The sequence below is a fragment of the Panulirus ornatus genome, chromosome 57 (assembly GCF_036320965.1).
Source record: "Panulirus ornatus isolate Po-2019 chromosome 57, ASM3632096v1, whole genome shotgun sequence".
Classification (NCBI taxonomy): Eukaryota; Metazoa; Arthropoda; class Malacostraca; order Decapoda; family Palinuridae; genus Panulirus; species Panulirus ornatus.
Window position 1 is genome coordinate 18271443 of NC_092280.1, and position 19490 is coordinate 18290932.

The window sequence follows — 19490 nt, forward strand, 5'->3', positions numbered from 1 at the left end:
TTTAGTGGTTATATTAAAATGTATGAAAATATTTACCCCCAAAATGTGTATACTTTCCTCATTGTTGGTGTGAGAGGTTGTTAAGCAATATGGGGGAGGACCTGTGCTGCTGGCATTGATGCTTTTTATGTGTGTGTGTGGTAAATGTTTTTTACTGGTATAATTTCATGGATCTAATGACAATTGTTTTTTCAAGGCATTGTTTAATGCTACACATGCATATTTTTATGTATCTTTTACATATTTTTTGTTTGATTTTTTTATTGCATGTTATTCATATAAGAAAATGAATGAAGAACTTCGCATCATAAATGGCAGTGCATATTTTACTGCAGAAACTGCTTTTTTTCTAAAGTTAACTACAATAGCGAGTGCACGCTTTGCACGCTTTAGGTATCATACCCAAGTGTATATGTACTCCCTCCGACTTTCTGTGGGAGACATGCCTGATAGTTTTTTAGCTGTGACGATAGGCTGTTTGTAACATCTGTGGATAATTGATAGAAGCATTCATATGCTAAGTATGATTTAAACAGAGGTTGGAAGCTTTGAATTGTCATGTGATAGTGGGAGCAGTGCCATAGGGATCGTTAGAATATGGTGGGATCAGATTAAGAGTTTAGTTGCTCATAAGAGGTGAATGAAGTCATGAATGTAGCAATGTCCTGACTAATATATACCCAGAAAAAAATATGTTCATTGGACACCACCTTGGGGAAAAAATAGTCAGTTTTAAAAATCTACTTTATGGATCTTAAAATATTTTGGGAAGATTTGCCCAACTTTGAATGAGGTATTGATAAGTATAATATGAATAGGTAGCTATAATACTGATGCATGGTTGATTTATTATAGAGTCCCCATTCTCCTCTTCAGTGGGATGTCTGGAAGTGGCAGTGGGTCTAGCACTGGCAGCAGCGTCCAGAAACGTGTTTACCTTGATTATAATGCAACCACACCACTGGCACCTGAGGTGATAAAAGCTGTGGAGCAGAGCATGCGTGAGGCTTGGGGAAACCCTAGCTCTGCACATGAAGAGGGTGCTAGAGCGAGAGCTGTTATTAACCAGGCTCGGGATGATGTGGCCAGGATGATTGGCGCAATGCCACAGGATGTTTTGTTTATGTCTGGTGGTACTGAGGTAAGGCTTAAATCTATCATGTATATGTTTGAAATACAGGAGCTTTGTAAATAGTAGGCTAATGAATGCATGTTAGTTGAAACAATATTAGATTTTTTGAAGATTTTTTCTTCTTCCTTCAGGCCAACAATGCAGTGTTGCACTGTGCTGTGACACATTTCCGCAAATGGTGCTTGTCACAAGAGAGCCCCATCTATCACCACCTTCGCCCCCACATCATTACGACAAAAGTCGAACATGATGCAGTCAAGCTGCCACTGACACACAGATACGCAATTGAGGCTGGTCAGTCATCTTTTGCTAATCTTTTACATCAAATAGTATTTAAAGAAAATTTTACTTAAAATGGTGATACATTGATAGTGATAGACATATTCCTTGAATAATCCTCAATTGAAGGTTGTCATTGTCTAAATAACCTTTTGCTTGCCAGTCTAATTTTCCCTTCTTCACAGTTTTCCAAATATTTTAATGAGCAAAAGGCTGTTTAGTCATTTAGGAGATAACTTTTCATAACATTACTTGTATATATACAGGTGTTGCTGACAAGAGGTGGTTTTGACACCAGAAATTCTAAAGATCATTATCAATTAGAGGGGCCTACATCCTCCAGGACCCTCTGACCTGTCCTGGGAGCAGACTCCCAAACCCCACTTCATTCTGCTTTCGAATTATAACCTGCTGCTTTAAAAGTTTATGAGAAGGCTTTTGATTTGTTAGCGCTGATGGTGCTGGTACTCTGTAGAATGTAACTTTGGTTGCTGATATTTGAGGCATCACTTACTGTTGTAGGAATTTTGAAAGTTTCAAGACCTTTATCAATTAGTAATTAATAGTTTTGTATCATAGACTTTTTTTCCAGCTAACGATTAATTGTGGATTACTAGAAAACTTTAAACTTGTCAGCTAAGGCATATTTTGACTTCATGATTCGTGAAGGAACATTTTTATATAACCTTGTATTATGAAGCAGTTTTTCTTTAACACACTTGATGAATGAGCTTTAACCCATTCACTGTGGCTGTGTTGTATACATTATTTTATTTCGTTTATTGTGACTGGGATGAATATGCTAAGAAGTCTTTAATTGGGTGCCTCTACCTTTAGGCAAAATACTCTGCCATTAGTCTTTAAGTAGCATCACTTGCATTGTTAGCATATGCTACAGCCTAGATTTTTTCACACACACACACTGATCAATTTTTGTGGAGATGTCAAGGAGGTTATTGTAATAATTTGTGGTGGTGTGGCGTTCTTATGACAAAAGATAAGATTTTTATGTTATGGCAGTCACCATCTCAATTAATGGCTTTATGCCAATAGTTAGCCATTGTCACCTTGTGTAAACAAAGATCTGTCTTTTGCATAGTGACAGCTAACAGTTGGTACCAAGCTAACTTGCATTCCCTCATTGCATAGATAGCCTTTAGAAACTTTTTCTCAGGGCAAGTGAAGGTGTGTGGAGTGCTTTCTCTCGTGCAGATGGTGAAGCAAGGCAATTGCTTGGTTGTTGCCTGCTCTTTGATGTAGTAATGAATGTGCCTGCTTGCTGTGATGACGTTGCAGTGGTGTCTCATTTTCCAGTTGACTTGGGAGTTGACACTGGACCAGTGCTAAGTAATGTTTGTATGGAACATAGTAGCTGCAGCCAATCTTACTGCCAAGAGATGCCTTTTCAGAGGTTGATAGCCATCATGATGACTTTTGGAGATTCACTCTGGAAGTCATGCATTGGGTACACAGGATTCTTTTGAAGTTTTCTGACACCGTGGTGAGTAAAAAGAAAATTATGGTATCTTTGCTGGCATACTGAGCCTTGGTATTGCAGTTATGGTTAGTTTAGATTTGGCATCATAAAGGAATGGAGAAAGACTGACTAAGTCAAACAGAAATTAGCAGCTGGTGCTTGTCCTGCCACTGAACTGGCAGTGTGTTTGAAACTGAAACAAAGAACGCCTATTTATTTACCTATCTTTTTTGGGGGAATTAATAGTGTTAGATGGGGGGGATCTTCAGTTGCAGAGAAATATGCTTGAATTGTGCTAGATAGACCACTAGCCAGAAGATTTAGAATATTTAGTTTATCATACATTCATGTCTGTGTGGAATCCTTCTAGACACTGAAAGTACTTTTTCTTGGGCCAGTCAGACATTCCAGTTGTGTATCTACGAGAATGAATTTGTATCTCATGCTAAGTTGAGCCTAAAGATATTCTAATGCAGGAAACTGCAATTAAGTATAATAATGATAATGATATATATTTTTCCTGCATCAGCAAGGTAGCACCAGGAAACAGACAAAGAGAAACCCATCCACTCATGTACACACTTATGTATGTACATACATGCACATACACACACATATACATACATATACATATCAACATATACACATATACATACACATACACAAACAAATATATATATAGATATACTTGTACTTATTCATTCCTGGCACCACCCAGCCCCACAATAAACAGCATCGCCACATCCTGCATCAGCGAGGTAGCACCAGGAAAACAGACAAAAAAGGCCACATTTGTTCACACTGTCTGGAGCTGTTGTGTGTAATGCACTGTAATCAGATATTTTTTATTTATTATTTATTCTATTATACTAGATCAACATTTCCCTCATCAGCAGGGTAGTGCTAGGAAATAGACGAAGAATGGCCCATCCACTCATATACACATAAACTCCCATACATGCACATATTTTATTTATGTATTTTGCTTTGTCGCTGTCTCCCGCATTAGCGAGGTAGCGCAAGGAAACACGAATGGCCCAACCTACCCACATACACACGTATACACATACATGTCCACACACGCACATATACATACGCACATATACATACTATACATCTCAACATATACATATATATATACACACACACCGACATATACACACGTACATAATTGATACTGTCTGCCTTTATTCATTCCTGTCACCACCCCGCCACACATGAAATGACAACCCCTTCCCCCCACATGTGCATGAGGTAGCGCTAGGAAAAGACAATGAAGGCCACATGTGTTTCACACTCAGTCTCTAGCTGTCATGTATAATGCACCGAAACCACAGCTCCCTTTCCATATCTAGGCCCCACAAAACTTTCCATGGTTTACCCCAGACACTTCACATGCCCTGGTTCAATCCATTGACAGCACATCGACCCCGGTATACCACATCGTTCCAATTCTCTTTATTCCGTGCATGCCTTTCACCCTCCTGCATGTTCAGGCTGCGATCACTCAAAATCTTTTCCACTCCATCTTTCCACCTCCAGTTTGGTCTCCCTCCACCTCTGATATATATATCCTCTTTGTCAATCTTTCCTCTCATTCTCTCCATTTGACCAAACCATTTCAAAACACCCTCTTCTGCTTTCTCATCCATACTCTTTTTATTACTACACATCTCTCTTACCCTTTCATTACTTACTCAATCAAACCACCTCACACCACATATTGTCCTCAAACATCTCATTTCCAGCACATCCACCCTCCTGCGCACAACTCTATCTATAGCCCACGCCTCACAACCATATAACATTGTTGGAACCACTATTCCTTCAAACATACCCATTTTTGCTTTCCGAGATAATGTTCTCAACTTCCACACATTCGTCAACACTCCCAGAACTTTCGCCCCCTCCCCGCCCTATGATTCACTTCCACTTCCATGGTTCCATCCGCTGCCAAATCCACTCCCAGATATCTAAAACACTTCATTTCCTCCAGTTTTTCTCCATTAAAACTTGCCTCCCAATTGACTTGTCCCTCAACCCTACTGTACCTAATAACCTTGCTCTCATTCACATTTACTCTCAGCTTTCTTCTCTCACACTCTTTACTAAACTTAGTCACCAGCTTCTGCAGTTTCTCACCTGAATCAGCCACCAGGTCTGTATCATCAGCGAACAACAACTGACTCACTTCTCAAGCTCTCATCCACAACAGACTGCATACTTGCCCCTCTTTCCAAAACTCTTGCATTCACCTCCCTAACAACCCCATCCATAAACAAATTAAACAACCATGGAGACATCACACACCCCTGCTGCAAACCAACATTCACTGAGAACCAATCACTTTCTTCTCTTCCTACACATACACATACCTTACATCCTCAATAAAAACTTTTCACTGCATCTAACAACTTACCCCCCACACCATATATTCTTAATACCTTCCACAACAACTCTATGATATGCCTTCTCCAGATCCATAAATGCTACATACAAGTCCATTTGCTTTTCTTCAAAGCAAGCACCTGATCCACACATCCTCTACCACTTCTGAAACCACACTGCTCTTCCCCAATCTGATGCTCTGTACATGCCTTCACCCTCTCAATCAATACCTTCCCATACAGTTTCCTAGGAATACTCAACACTTGTACCTCTGTAATTTGAGCACTCACTTTTATCCCCTTTGCCTTTGTACAGTGGCACTATGCAAGCATTCCTCCAATCCTTAGGCACCTCACCATGAGCCATACATACATTAAATAACCTTACCAACCAGTCAACAATACAGTCACCCCTTTTTTGATAAATTCCACTGCAATACCATCCAAACCCGCTGCCTTGCTGGCTTTCATCTTCCGCAAAGCTTTTACTACCTCTTCTCTGTTTACCAAATCATTTTCCCTAACCCTCTCACTTTGCACACCACCTCGACCAAAACACCCGATATCTACCACTCTATCATCAAACACATTCAACAAAACCTTCAAAATACTCACTCCATCTCCTCACATCACTTCAAAATACTCACTCCATCTCCTCACATCACCACTACATGTTATCACCTCCCCATTAGCCCCCTTGACTGAAGTTCCCATTTGTTCCCATGTCTTATGCACCTTATTTACCTCCTTCCAAAACATCTTTTTATTCTCCCTAAAATTTAATGCTACTCTCTCACCCCAACTCTCATTTGCTCTCTTTTTCACCTCTTGCACCTTTCTCTTGACCTTCAGCCTCTTTCTTTTATACATCTCCCAGTCTTTTGCATTATTTCCTTGCAAAAATTGTCCAAATGCGTATCTCTTCTCTTTCACTAATAATCTTACTTCATCCCACCACTCACTACCCTTTCTAATCTGCCCACCTCCCTCGCTTCTCATGCCACAAGCATCTTTTGCACAAGCCTTCACTGCTTCCCTAAATACATCCCATTCCTCCCCCACTCCCCTTGCGTCCTTTGTTCTCACCTTTTTCCATTCCGTATTCAGTCTCTCCTGGTACTTCCTCACACAAGTCTCCTTCTCAAGCTCACTTACTCTCACCACTCTCTTCACCCCAACATTCTCTCTTCTTTTCTGAAAACCTCTACAAATCTTCACCTTTGCCTCCACAAGATAATGATCAAACATCCCTCCAGTTGCACCTCTCGGCACATTAACATCCATAAGTCTCTCTTTCGCGCGCCTATCAATTAACACGTAATCCAATAACGCTCTCTGGCCATCTCTCCTATTTACATACGTATACTTATGTATATCTCTTTTTAAACCAGGTATTCCCAATCACCAGTCCTTTTTCAGCACATAAATCTATAAGCTCTTCACCATTTCCATTTACAACACTGAACACCCCATGGACACCATTTATTCCCTCAACTGCCACATTACTCACCTTTGCATTCAAATCACCCATCACTATAACCTGGTCTCATGCATCAGAACTTCTAACACACTCACTCAGCTGCTTCCAAAACACTTGCCTCTTATGATCTTTCTTCTCATGCCCAGGTGCATATGCACCAATGCACCTATCTCTCTCCATCCACTTTCAGTCTTACCCATATCAATCTAGAGTTTACTTTCTTACACTCTATCACATACTCCCACCACTCCTGTTTCAGGAGTATTGCTACTCGTTTTCTTGCTCTTGTCCTCTCACTAACCCCTGGCTTTACTCCCAAGACACCCAAACCACTCTTCCCCTTTACCCTTGAGAGTTGTTTCACTCAGAGCCAAACCATCCGGGTTCCTTTCCTCAAACATACTACCTATGTATATACATGTGTGTATATATATATATATATATATATATATATATATATATATATATATATATATATATATATATATATATATATATATATGTTGTATGGTTGCGAGGCGTTGGCTGTAGATACAGTTGTGCGCAGGAGGGTGGATGTGCAGGAAATGAGATGTTTGAGGACAATATGTGGTTTGAGGTGGTTTGATCGAGTAAGTAATGTAAGGGTAAGAGAGATGTGTGGTAATAAAAAGAGTTTGGTTGAGAGAGCAGAAGAGGGTGTTTTGAAGTGGTTTGGTCACATGGAGAGAATGAGTGAGGAAAGATTAACCAAGAGGATATATGTGTCAGAGGTTGAGGGAACGAGGAGAAGTGGGAGACCAAATTGGAGGTGGAAAGATGAGTGAAAAAGATTTTGTGTGATCGAGGCCTGAACATGCAGGAGGGTGAAAGTTGTGCAAGGAATAGAGTGAATTGGAACGATGTGGTATACTGGGGTCGACTAGCTGTCAATGGATGGAACCAGGGCATGTGAAGTGTCTGGGGTAAACCATGGAAAGTTGTGTGGGGCCTGGATGTGGAAAGGGAGCTGTGGTTTCAGTGCATTATTACATGACAGCTAGAGACTGAGCGTGAACGAATGGGGCCTTTATTGTCTTTTCCTAGCGCTACCCTGCACACATGAGGGGGAAGGGTGTTGTTATTCCATGTGTGGTGGGGTGGCGATGGGAATGAATAAGGGCAGACAGTATGAATTATGTACATGGATATATAAGTATATGTCTGTGTGTGTGTGTGTATATATATATGTATATATATATATACATTGAGATGTATAGATATGTATATTTGCGGGTGTGGACGTGTATGTATATACATGTGTATGTGGGTTGGTTGGGCCATTCTTTTGTCTGTTTCCTTGTGCTACCTTGCTAATGCGGGTGACAGCGACATTGCAAAATAAATGAATGTATATATATATATATGTGTGTGCATATATATGTACATGTATGTATGCACCTGGGCATGAGAAGAAAGATCATGAGAGGCAAGTGTTTTGGGAGCAGCTGAATGAGTGTGTTAGCAGTTTTGATGCATGAGACCAGGTTATAGTGATTGGTTATTTGAATGGAAAGGTGAGGAATGTGACAGATGAGGGAATAATTGGTGTACATGGGGTGTTCAGTGTTGTAAATGGAAATGGTGAAGAGCTTATAGGTTTGTGTGCTGAAAAAAGGCCTGGTGATTGGGAATGCCTGGTTTGATAAGAGAGATATATAAGTATACATATGTAAGTAGGAGAGATGGCCAGAGAGTGTTATTGGATTACGTATTAATTGATAGGTGCGTGAAAGAGAGACTTTTGGATGTTAATGGGCTGAGAGGTGCAACTGGAAGGATGTCTGATCATTGTCTTGTGGTGGCAAAGGTGAAGATTTGTAGAGGTTTTCAGAAAAGAAGAGAAAATGTTGGGGTGAAGAGAGTGGTGAGAGTAAGTGAGCTTGAGAAGGAGACTTGTGAGAGGAAGTACCGGGAGAGATTGAGAGCAGAATGTAAAATGGTGAGAGTAAAGGACATAAGGGGAGTGGGGGAGGAATGGGATGTATTTAGGGAAACAGTGATGGCTTGTGCAAAAGATGCTTGTGGCATGAGAAGCATGGGAGGTGGGCAGATTAGAGAGTAGTGAGTGGTGGGATGAAGAAGTAAGATTATTAGTGAAAGAGAAGAGAGAGGCATTTGGACAATTTTTGCAGGGAAATAGTGCAAATGAATGGGAGATGTATAAAAGGAAGAGGCAGGAGGTGAAGAGAAAGGTGCAAGAGGTGAAAAAGAGGGCAAATGAGAGTTGGGTTGAGAGAGCATCAATAAATTCTAAGGAGAATAAAAAGATGTATTGGAAGGAGGTAAATAAAGTGCGTAAGACAAGAGAACAAATGGGAACCGGTGAAGGGGGCTAATAGGGAGGTAATAACAAGTAGTGGTGATGTGAGGAGATGGAGTGAGTATTTTGAAAGTTTGTTGAATGTGTTAGATGATAGAGTGGCAGATATAGGGTGTTTTGGTCGAGGTAGTGTATGAAGTGAGAGGGTTAGGGAGAATGATTTGGTAAACAGAGAAGAGGTAGTGAAAGCTTTATGGAAGATGAAAGCTGGCAAGGCAGTGGGTTTGGATGGTATTGCAGTGGAATTTATTAAAGAATGGAGGTGACTGTGTTGTTGACTGGTTGGTGAGGATATTCAGTTTATGTATGGCTCATGGTGAAGTGCCTGAGGATTGGTGGAATGCATGCATAGTGCCATTGTACAAAGGCAAAGGGGATAAAGGTGAGTGTTCAAATTACTGAGGTTTAAGTTTATTGAGTATTCCTGGGAAATTATATCGGAGGGTATTGATTGAGAGGGTAAAGGCATCTACAGAGCATCAGACTGGGGAAGAGTAGTGTGGTTTCAGAAGTGGTAGAGGATGTGTGGATCAGGTGTTTGCTTTGAAGAATGTATGTGAGAAATACTTAGAAAAACAGATGGATTTGTATGTAGCATTTATGGATCTGGAGAAGGCATATGGTAGAGTTGATAAGAGATGCTTTATGGAATGTATTAAGAATATATGGTGTGGGAGGCAAGTTGCTAGAAGCAGTGAAAAGTTTTTATCGAGGATGTAAGGCTTGTGTATGAGTAGGAAGAGGAAAGTGATTGGTTCCCAGTGAATTTTAGTTTGCTGCAGGGGTGTGTGATGTCTCCATGGTTGATTAATTTGTATAAGAGCAAGGTTATTAGGTACAGTAGGTTTGAGGGACAAATCAATTGGGAGGTAAGTTTGAATGGAGAAAAACTGGAGGAAGTGAAGTGTTTTAGATATCTTGTAGTGGATTTGGCAGCGGATGAAACCATGGAAGCTTGAGTGAGTCACAGGGTGGGGGAGGGGGCAAAGGCTCTGGGAGTGTTGAAGAATGTGTGAAAGGCAAGAACTTTATCTCAGAAAGCAAAAATGGAAATGTTTGAAGGAATAATGGTTCCAACAATGTTATATGGTTGCAAGGTGTGGGCTATAGATAGGGTTGTGCGGAGGAGGGTGGATGTGTTGGAAGTGAGATGTTTAAGGACAATATGTGGTGTGATGTGGTTTGATCGAGTAAGTAATGGAAGGGTAAGAGAGATATGTGGTGATAGAAAGAGTGTGGTTGAGAGAGAAGAGGGTGTATTGAAATGTTTTGGTCACATGGAGAGAATGAGTGAGGAAAGATTGACAAAGTGTGATTGAGAGAGGAGAAGAGGGTGTATTGAAATGGTTTGGTCACATGGAGAGAATGAGTGAGGAAAGATTGACAAAGAGGATATATGTGTCAGATGTGGAGGGAAACAAGGAGAAGTGGGAGACCAGATTGGAGGTGGAAGGATGGAGTGAAAAAGATTTTGAGTGATCTGGGCCTAAACATGCAGGAGGGTAAAAGTCGTGCAAGGAATAGAGTGAATTGGAATGATGTGGTTTACTGGGGTTGACGTGCTGTCATGGATTGAACCAGGGTATGTGAAGCGTCTGGGGTAAACCATGGATAGTTTTGTGGGGCCTGGATATGGAAAGGGAGCTGTGGTTTCTGTGCATTATACATGACAGCTAGAGACTAATTGTGAACGAATGTGGCCATTGTTGTCTTTTCCTAGCGCTACCTTGTGCGCGTGTGGGGGAGGGGGGTGTCACTTTATATGTGGTGGGGTGGGGATGGGAATGAATGAAGGCAGCAAGTATGAAGTATGTGCATGTGTATATAGGTTTATGTCTGTGTATGTATATATATGTATACGTAGAAATGTATAGGTATTTATATGTGCATGTGTGGATATGTATGTATATACATGTGTATGTGGGTGGGTAGGGCCATTCTTTTGTCTGTTTCCTTGCACTACCTTTTTGATTTGGGAGACAGCGACAAAGTATGATAGATATGTATGTATGTATGTATAGTAATATATAGTAACTCTTTCCTATGATAGCAAGGTAATGTCAAGAACGTGATGAATGGCCTCAGTCACTCTCATCCCCTTTCATGCAGTCCTGTTTGATGCACCAAAACCAGAAACCCCTATCCATAACCAGGCCTCACAGCCCTTTCTATGGTTTTTCACCAAATGCTTTATATGGTTCAGGTCATTGACAGCATGTTGTCCCCTGTATACCACATTGCTCCAACTTAGTCTATCCTCTGCATACCATAAGCCCTCCTGTATCTTCAGCCATGACTACTCAAAACCTTTCTTCCTTTTCCTTCCATCTGTGAGGTGATTTTTCTCTTTTCTGTATCCCCTCCACTTCAGGCACATATACCTTCTTTGTCAACCTCTGCCCACTCATTTTTTCACAAGTGCTAACCATTTCAGCACACCCTCTTCAGCTGTCATCCATGCTTATTACCACACCTTACTCTTACCTAGTCATTTCTTTCTTGATCAAACCTCTTCACAACACATATTTCCCTCAAAATTTTTTTTCCAACACATTCAAGAAGGGGAGGGTTTCCAGCCCTTTCTTTTAGTTGCTTTCTCTGATGTCCAGGAAATACGTGGAAAATATACCTTCTCTCCTGTCCCTTATATATACATATATATTACTTTCATAGTGTTGTTTCACCACTGAATTGCTCATATAGGTTACCCTCTACTGATGCTCAAACCTCCTCTGCTCTTCCTCTTCCCTCACCATTCCAATCTGCTTATGAACTTTAATATTAAGCCACTGCATTATGTAAGTTTTGTTAACTCACTTGTTTGCATATATCCGTACTTTTATATGTATTTGAGAAGAGAAACAGAAAGTTTGAAGGCAAATTTTTTGCTAATTTTTGTTGCAAAATTGCAGATCACCCGCTTTTTAGGATTAAGATTAATCTTTGTGAATCTTTCTGACCACAGTTTTAAGATAAGCTTTACTTTGTTGAAAATGTGGTACTTTTTGCCTTTGCGTCAGAAAGTTTTTACAGTTGAATGTTTTTGGAAGTTTTGTTTCTCTCCTAATGAATATCTTTTATCATTCTTTTTAATAAATTACTGTTACCATTTCAGATGTGACCTACCTAGGAGTTGAAAACCTACCTGAGGCTGTATTAGAGTCCATCAGGCCATCCACATGCCTCATCACTGTCATGCTAGCTAACAATGAAACTGGCATCATGTTCTCTGTTGCCCATATTGGCAGGTATGTAACGTACATAGCATTTATCTGATCAGAGAGACATAAACAAGAAACTGAAATTTAATATCGTTTATTTGGCATCCCATTTTCCCAACCAATAGGGTTGGAGCAGGGATGAGAGTTCTTTAAGTCTTTTACATAGGTGGCATGCCTCCAGTTGTCTTAGACATGGTGAATAGATCCATGGTTGTGAATATTGTAGAATATGTAACGTAAGGAGGAACAAGAAGGCTGAATGGGAAACTGCAGATGAAAATTCAGAAAATATGTGTGAAATTTGTTTTTACTCTGTGAACTTAGTTGTTGATGGTTGAAATGTTTTTAGTAAAGTTCCAAATGTAGAAAACATAAAGAAGTATAAGATACTGAATAAGTGATTGCTGTGACCACTCATTTTACGCCCACTGCAGATGCACTACTTCTACTCCCTAAGAGTTTTACTTTCACAATCGTACCAATGTTGTTTCTGCCTCAGCATGCTCACCTAACCATTCCCTCAGTGGAACTCTGGCATTTTGGGAGGGTTCAGTGGCCTTCATTGCTTATCTTGTATGCTAACTTTATCCAGTACTTATTCAGCAGAGGGGATGCATCTAGCTGTGCACACATTATCTTGGCTGGGATGGGATCCTATGTCCCTTCTGAGTTATTTGCTAGATCTCCCATTTCATGCAAATCTGACAACACTCATATTTGCTAATGATTTAATGCAAAGAGGGAGGCTTTTGTACCATAAAAAGCATTGCACTTGCATTATAACATGGGTACCGAGTTAGTTTTGTGTTGACCAGATGGCTGCTTATCTCAGGCTGGCAGGCAGTGACCAAACTATGTCTTGTTTCATCTGAAAATGTGTACTTAGATTATCTTTATAGGTGTAAAGCCACAAGAGATGATATTGCACCATTCAAGTTTTTGTCAGTTAAAACTATGTGCATGAATGAAATGAAGAAAAAATTCTCTGAGGTGATGGTTAGCAAAGTGTCTCATGTTCTTCTGATGCATAGCATCATGGACCGAGTTAAGAAACTAATGGACTCTTCTGTTACATCCCAAACTCAGTTCATTGGGTCCTTAACTTTATAGACTAAATTTGTGATGTAAAGGTCATTTATGGAAATTTTGTAGGACCCCAAACTTAGTGTGGTGGTGTCCCAAGAGTCCATTAGACATATAGTGTGGTGGTGTCCAAAGAGTCCATTAGACATATGATACCTTTGTTCTTCCTTGCACAGGGTAGTGCTGGAATTGTCTTTTTTCTTACCTTTTTTGTAAAACCTTTCCACCTTTGAAGATCAAGCCAGTGAACAACGAAGGAGCTCTGATTGATCATGGTGTATTTTCATTTCTCATATTTGTTATCGTACCTTTCATCCCTTTCATCTAAGATGGCCATGATTTGTTTATGCTTTTGCCTGTACCTTGTTTGCTCTTAGGAGAAAGAGGAAAGTGATCAAGAAATGCTGCTCCATAAATTTAAAACGTCTACCCTGCACGCACAAATATTTATTCATACACACACACTCATCAACTAGTGTGTTACTGTAACTTTTCATCAATTAATGTTGAGTTCATAATGTATAGCTTATACTATGTACTGTGTAAACATCCCTGTTCATGTGCTACTTTGTTTATCTACATATATCTCACTCATGTAGTTATCTAAAATGTGGAAATATTCAGCTCGCCCTAATCTTAAGCTCATGTATGATTAGTTGACTGGTAACTATGATGACCTCCCAGTTGTATAATTTCTCATCTTTGTGTTTTCATTTGATTGGCTGCCTCAATCCAATAAACTGATTTACTGTCTTAATCCAGTAAACTCTTATTTATTTATTTTATATATTTACACACACACACACACACACACACACACACACACACACACACACACACACACAAACACTTCTGAAGATATGTTAATGCAAACAGCATACAGAAATTTAAGGTGTTATATGGTAGAGAATGTTTAAGAGTTGGAGCTCCCAAGTGTTGAACTCCCTCCTTCTCTTGCACAAATATGCCATTAATATCATGGCTTTTGTGGTGTAATGGTTAGTGTCACAGACCCTGATTCACATAAGATGCCAGAAGACATGTTAAATGTAGACAGCTTAAGTTGTATGATTTTAGAGAAAGTTCAAGAGTTGAGGCCCTATGAGTGTCAAACTTCCTTCCGTACAGTGCCAGTATGTAATTACACATGGGCCCACCAGGTTTGAATCCTGGGCACTGCAATCGGCCCACAGCCAAGCTCGATCTTTATCCTCATATTAGGGCTGATCAGTAAATGGGTACCTCGCGTATGCTTTGATTTGCATGTATATACATAGAATTAAGGACACAGTACATATACAAGTTTACTAAATGGGGGCAATACAAGTGTAAAATTGTTTCCATGTAACATAAAAATAGTAAGCACAAACATTCGCTTACATCATCCCTAATTTGTTGCTAGTCTCACAGACTCTCCTTCTGGCAAATAGTAGAATGACATTCATGCTATGGATAAGGAATATAAACAGTTTTTTGTCTTCTACATGGCATTAAAAACACCAGATGTTTATGTAGCACAATAGATGAATGAGTGTTTACGAGGGACAATGTTGAGATTTAGGATTGGTAAATGGCACATTTAAACAATAAAAATAACTGTAGGAAAGAATTGCAAACCAGTAATGGTTTTTATAGGTTAAAATTCAAAGAAATCTGAACATGAACAAAAAAACGGGTAAGGGAACGATTAGGATGATACATGAAACATTGGAATAACATGTTTTGAGTTAGGAAAGTTCTGATAATGGGGATTTCAGTTATAATGAGATAGACAAGGGGAAATGTGGATTCTTTTAGATACAGTCATGGAGACACAAGTTCATTCAGTGCATACAGAAAAATATTCTGTAAGTGTGTCAGTGAGTACATAGAATAAGAGGGGCAGATACAACACCATTAACATATCTATGCACAAAATACTTTGAAAATTATACATGTTGTGCTGTATTAGACACTGTATACCAGAACTTGACTTTATTGGACACCCAAAGCCTGATCAGACTGTTATCAGAATTATCAAAATGATTCCAATAAATCAGATGATTTCTGATGTAACTCATTTGTGATCACATATAACTTATAACAGCATAGTTTCTTTAGAACTGTACTGTAATAAGATGATCGATACCCATGTATGATATAGTAGTGTACAGTATTACGATAGTATGGAGGTTTTGTCCTCTAGCCCTTCTAAGCATCAGGTCAGCTATGGCATTCCACCAGTGTTATCAACATCTCTTAACCCATGTTGTGATTTCTAATGCTTTTATTAAAGAAAACATAATTTTTTTCTCTCATTTTATTTGTATTAATAATTATCCCAGCTCCAGTTTCTATGAAAGAGCACTGTTGTTAGCCAGGATCTCTTTCCAGATGCTTTTGCCACCCGAGGCTGTGCCATGTCCAATAGCAGGGAAATTTGAACACTTGTGGAATGAGTAATTCTTTGATTTTACTATACTCACATTGATACGGCCCCACAAAAGATGACTTTTCACTTGTGTTGTAACATTGAGCAGATGTAGTACTGCAATGCTTTCATATTGACTTTATTTTTATGATTTATGGCTTGCAAAGGTAAAACGGGAACTCATGAGAGGAAGAAGGAGAATTTGGTTGTGAAAGTGAAGTTGGATTTCATTGAAGAACTTGACAATGGAATGTATTTGAAGCTATTAATGGAAAAATGCAAAGAAAAAATGTCATTTTGTGATGTGCATGGCAACAAAAATCTGAGCCCCCTTCCCTTCATTACCCTAGGAGGTGGACATTGAATTTGTAGTAGTTTGTGGTAAATAATGTATGCAGTTGTAGACATGTTAATTGCTGCTCAGACTATAGTACAGACTACAGTATAAATGAAACGTATTGTTACCCCCACCAATGCCTTTACCTCCACCACCAACATGGTCATCTCAGCCATCACTTCTAGCCCCACAGTCACTATTAGTATAGTTCCTACATCTGCTTTGGTAAAGCGAATACAGTTTCTGCATCCTGTTACTATACACATTTACAGGTATATACAGCACAGTATTTCATGAATGTGTTATGAGGCAGCTTAAGGTCCAGTTAAGGTCCTATATGATGAACTGAACGGATTTAACAGAAAAGGGTGTCTCTAAATCAGTCTAATACAGTGAGGCTTCATTTTATGTGGTAAATAAGGACATAGAGTGAACAAAGATAAAACCAGACACTAAAATGATATAAAATCATGGAAACTACACAGGACTAATTAGTTTATATAGTAACTTTTATTGGGAAAATGAGTTCTGTAGACAAGATTCAGGTTATTCTTGTGGAAGATTCTATGGAATTTTCATTGAAGGGATAGGAAAATCAATGCCCTTTGCTTGAAATACAAAGGAAAAGTTGAGTAAGAGAAAGTGATTTTGCAGATGTCAAAAAGGGAGAGTTTTTGTATATACTATGAAGATATAAATAGCATAGTTATATCTCAAGTTAGAGATATTAGGGCATTGATTCAGGTTGGTTGTTCAGTACTTAATCTTTTTTGATGTATTCTCTTAATATAGTCCATTGTGGCATCCAGACTTAGTTTACTCTCTATCCCACGTGAGGCTTGCATGACAGCCTCCAATTGCCATGTGGTAGTACATATACTTTCTTGGTAGTCGTTCATATGAGTGACTCAGACAGTTTACTTTGCCCAGATAACTTTATACTATACTTCGTTTTCTTTTCTTTCAAACTATTTGCCATTTCCCGCATTAGTGAGGTAGCGCTAAGAACAGAGGACTGAGCCTTTGAGGGAATATCCTCACCTGGCCCCCTTCTCTGTTCCTTCTTTTGGAAAATTAAAAAAAAAAAAAAAAACAAGAGGGGAGGATTTCCAGCCCCCCACTCCCTCCCCTTTTAGTGGCCTTGTACGACAGCGCAGGGAATACGTGGAAGTATTCTTTCTCCCCTATCCCCAGGGATAACTATACATCATAACATCCAAAATAAGATCCAAATGCATTGAGTGATAATGAATGCACAAGAACATTAGTTTGGAAATGAAATGTTTTATGTTGTCCCACTAACAACCATCCACCAAATTCATCTGCCAAGCCTTGATGTGTATCCTGTCTGACTACTTTTGGTGGGCATTCATTCAGTGAAGTATTGTTGATGTTATGTACATAATTTTGTGTTTATTCATTTTGTTGTTTTTTGTTGCTCAGCTGTAAAATATATATAAATGTCTAGTAGTGGAACAGAAACTTTTTGCTATGTAGGTTATGCACAAGATTATTTATATTGTGCTGGACTGTGTTTGAAAGTAACAAAGATTAATTGATGCAGCTTTGTGTATTGTATAAATGCTCACCAAAGATGGCTGAGAAGTCTGAAAATCAAGGCTTCTGGATGACATGTAATTATCTAATTTTACTGTACAGGCAAAGAGTTTTACCCTTATGGAACTGCAACTTTTTATTTTTCTCTTTGATCACACAACCTTTTAAAGTTTTGTATGATCTTATATACCACATACTCTCAGTACATTCCATTCATCCATCATTCTTAGACTTTAAAAGTACATCTTTAGATTTTTTTTTTTTTTTTTTACAAATTCCTTGCTTAATTTCATCCTATGGTCACTGGTTGCTGTCCATACATCTTTTGAAGAACTTTATGCAATTTCAATCAACAGTTGTGTTCAAAATCTTAAAATGTTGCCATCATATCACCTCTCCCTTGTATCTTTCATGCTGGGCAAATTTAAGGTTTGTAGCTTTTACGTGTAACTCAGCTCCCTGAATTCTTGTACCATCTCTATTCTCTCCTTGAACCTTCTTTACAAGCTCTTTGTGCTGATGAAACTTGAGGAGGGTATTCTAGTTTTGGCCTTATGTATGGTATGAACAATTTGCTTAATACTTTTTTACCCATATACTGTACTTGAAAGCTCTTTTGATGTTTGTCAGCAGAGTTTGTCTCCTTTACTATAGTCTAAAGTTGGATGTTCGATGACAGGTTAGGGGCAACATCAACTCCCAAGTCATTCTCACACATGGACAAAAGTTTATTTACTGATAGATGATAATCGAATTGAGGCCATTTACAGATGATAATCAATTTGAGGCCTTTATTTTATCCCATCCTCATATCTTTACATTTGTTCTGGTTGAATTTCAGCTATGTATCAGCCCAACCTAGGAGATTGTTTATTGTAAGTTGATGAAATGTAATAACCTATTTTCATGGTAGAGGGAGGGAGTTTACACTTGAGGGGCCCCATCTCTTGACTTTTCTTTACTTTTTTACAACCTTATAAACATGTGTGTGTTTTCCACATTTAGCACATCATCTTTCATTCCTCCATCACTCGTGTATTATAAAAGCACTTCTTTACATATGATTTTTAAAGTTCTTGCTTAATTGCCTTAGCCTTATATCTTTCAAAGTTCTGTTGATTGTTTACATCAGTCTGGTTTAAAATCTTTAAAGGTTGTGATTGAGCCACCCATCTTTTTTTTCTCTTCCATGATTGACAAATTTAATGCTTCTAGCCTTTCCCTGTAACTCAGCTCTCTAAATTCAGTTGTCTTCCCTTGAACCCTCTCTATTAGCTCTTCGTGCTTTCATAGGTGTGGTGACCAAACCTGAGAAGGATATTCTAGTTTTGGCTTTATGTATGATTTGAACAGTTTGATGAATAATTTTTTATCTATATACTTGAGAGCTATTCTGATATTTGCCAGCAGACGTTTTGTCTCTTATTCTTCTTATGTGAAACTCTATCATCAGGTAGGGATGTCAGCTCCCAGGTCTTTCTCACATACAGACTCCTGAAGCATGTTTTCTACTTATTAATAATCAGATTGAGGCTTTCTTTCACTTTGTCCGATCCTCTTTACTTTGCTGTCATCACCTCAGACCAATTTTGTATTCTGATTAGTTCTTGTAAGCTGGTGTTTGGGGAGGAACTTTTGTACTTGTGAGGCCCCAGTCTCTTGAACCCTTCGTTGTACAACTTCTTGAATTTCTGAATGCTGTCTGGAGTGTTTGCATTATTGGGAGCACCACAGAATAATCAGTCATGCATGTGGCCTCTTGAGTATTCATGCAGTACTTTTATCT

General features: G+C 39.0%; 1 protein-coding gene across 4 annotated transcripts in view; it reads left to right on the forward strand.

Moving 5' to 3' along the window:
* The window catches only part of LOC139766208 (selenocysteine lyase-like), a 66344-nt gene that overhangs the window by 9678 nt on the left and 37176 nt on the right, over window positions 1-19490 (forward strand). For 3 of the 4 annotated variants that reach the window (XM_071694513.1, XM_071694509.1, XM_071694511.1), the window contains exons 2-4: window positions 877-1141; window positions 1264-1426; window positions 12212-12344. In XM_071694513.1, coding sequence (XP_071550614.1) covers window positions 881-1141; window positions 1264-1426; window positions 12212-12344 — 557 coding nt within the window. In that variant the 5' untranslated portion in view covers window positions 877-880. Of the gene's footprint in view, window positions 1-855; window positions 1142-1263; window positions 1427-12211; window positions 12345-19490 lie in introns of all 4 variants that reach the window. The other variant, XM_071694510.1, reaches the window with a different exon arrangement.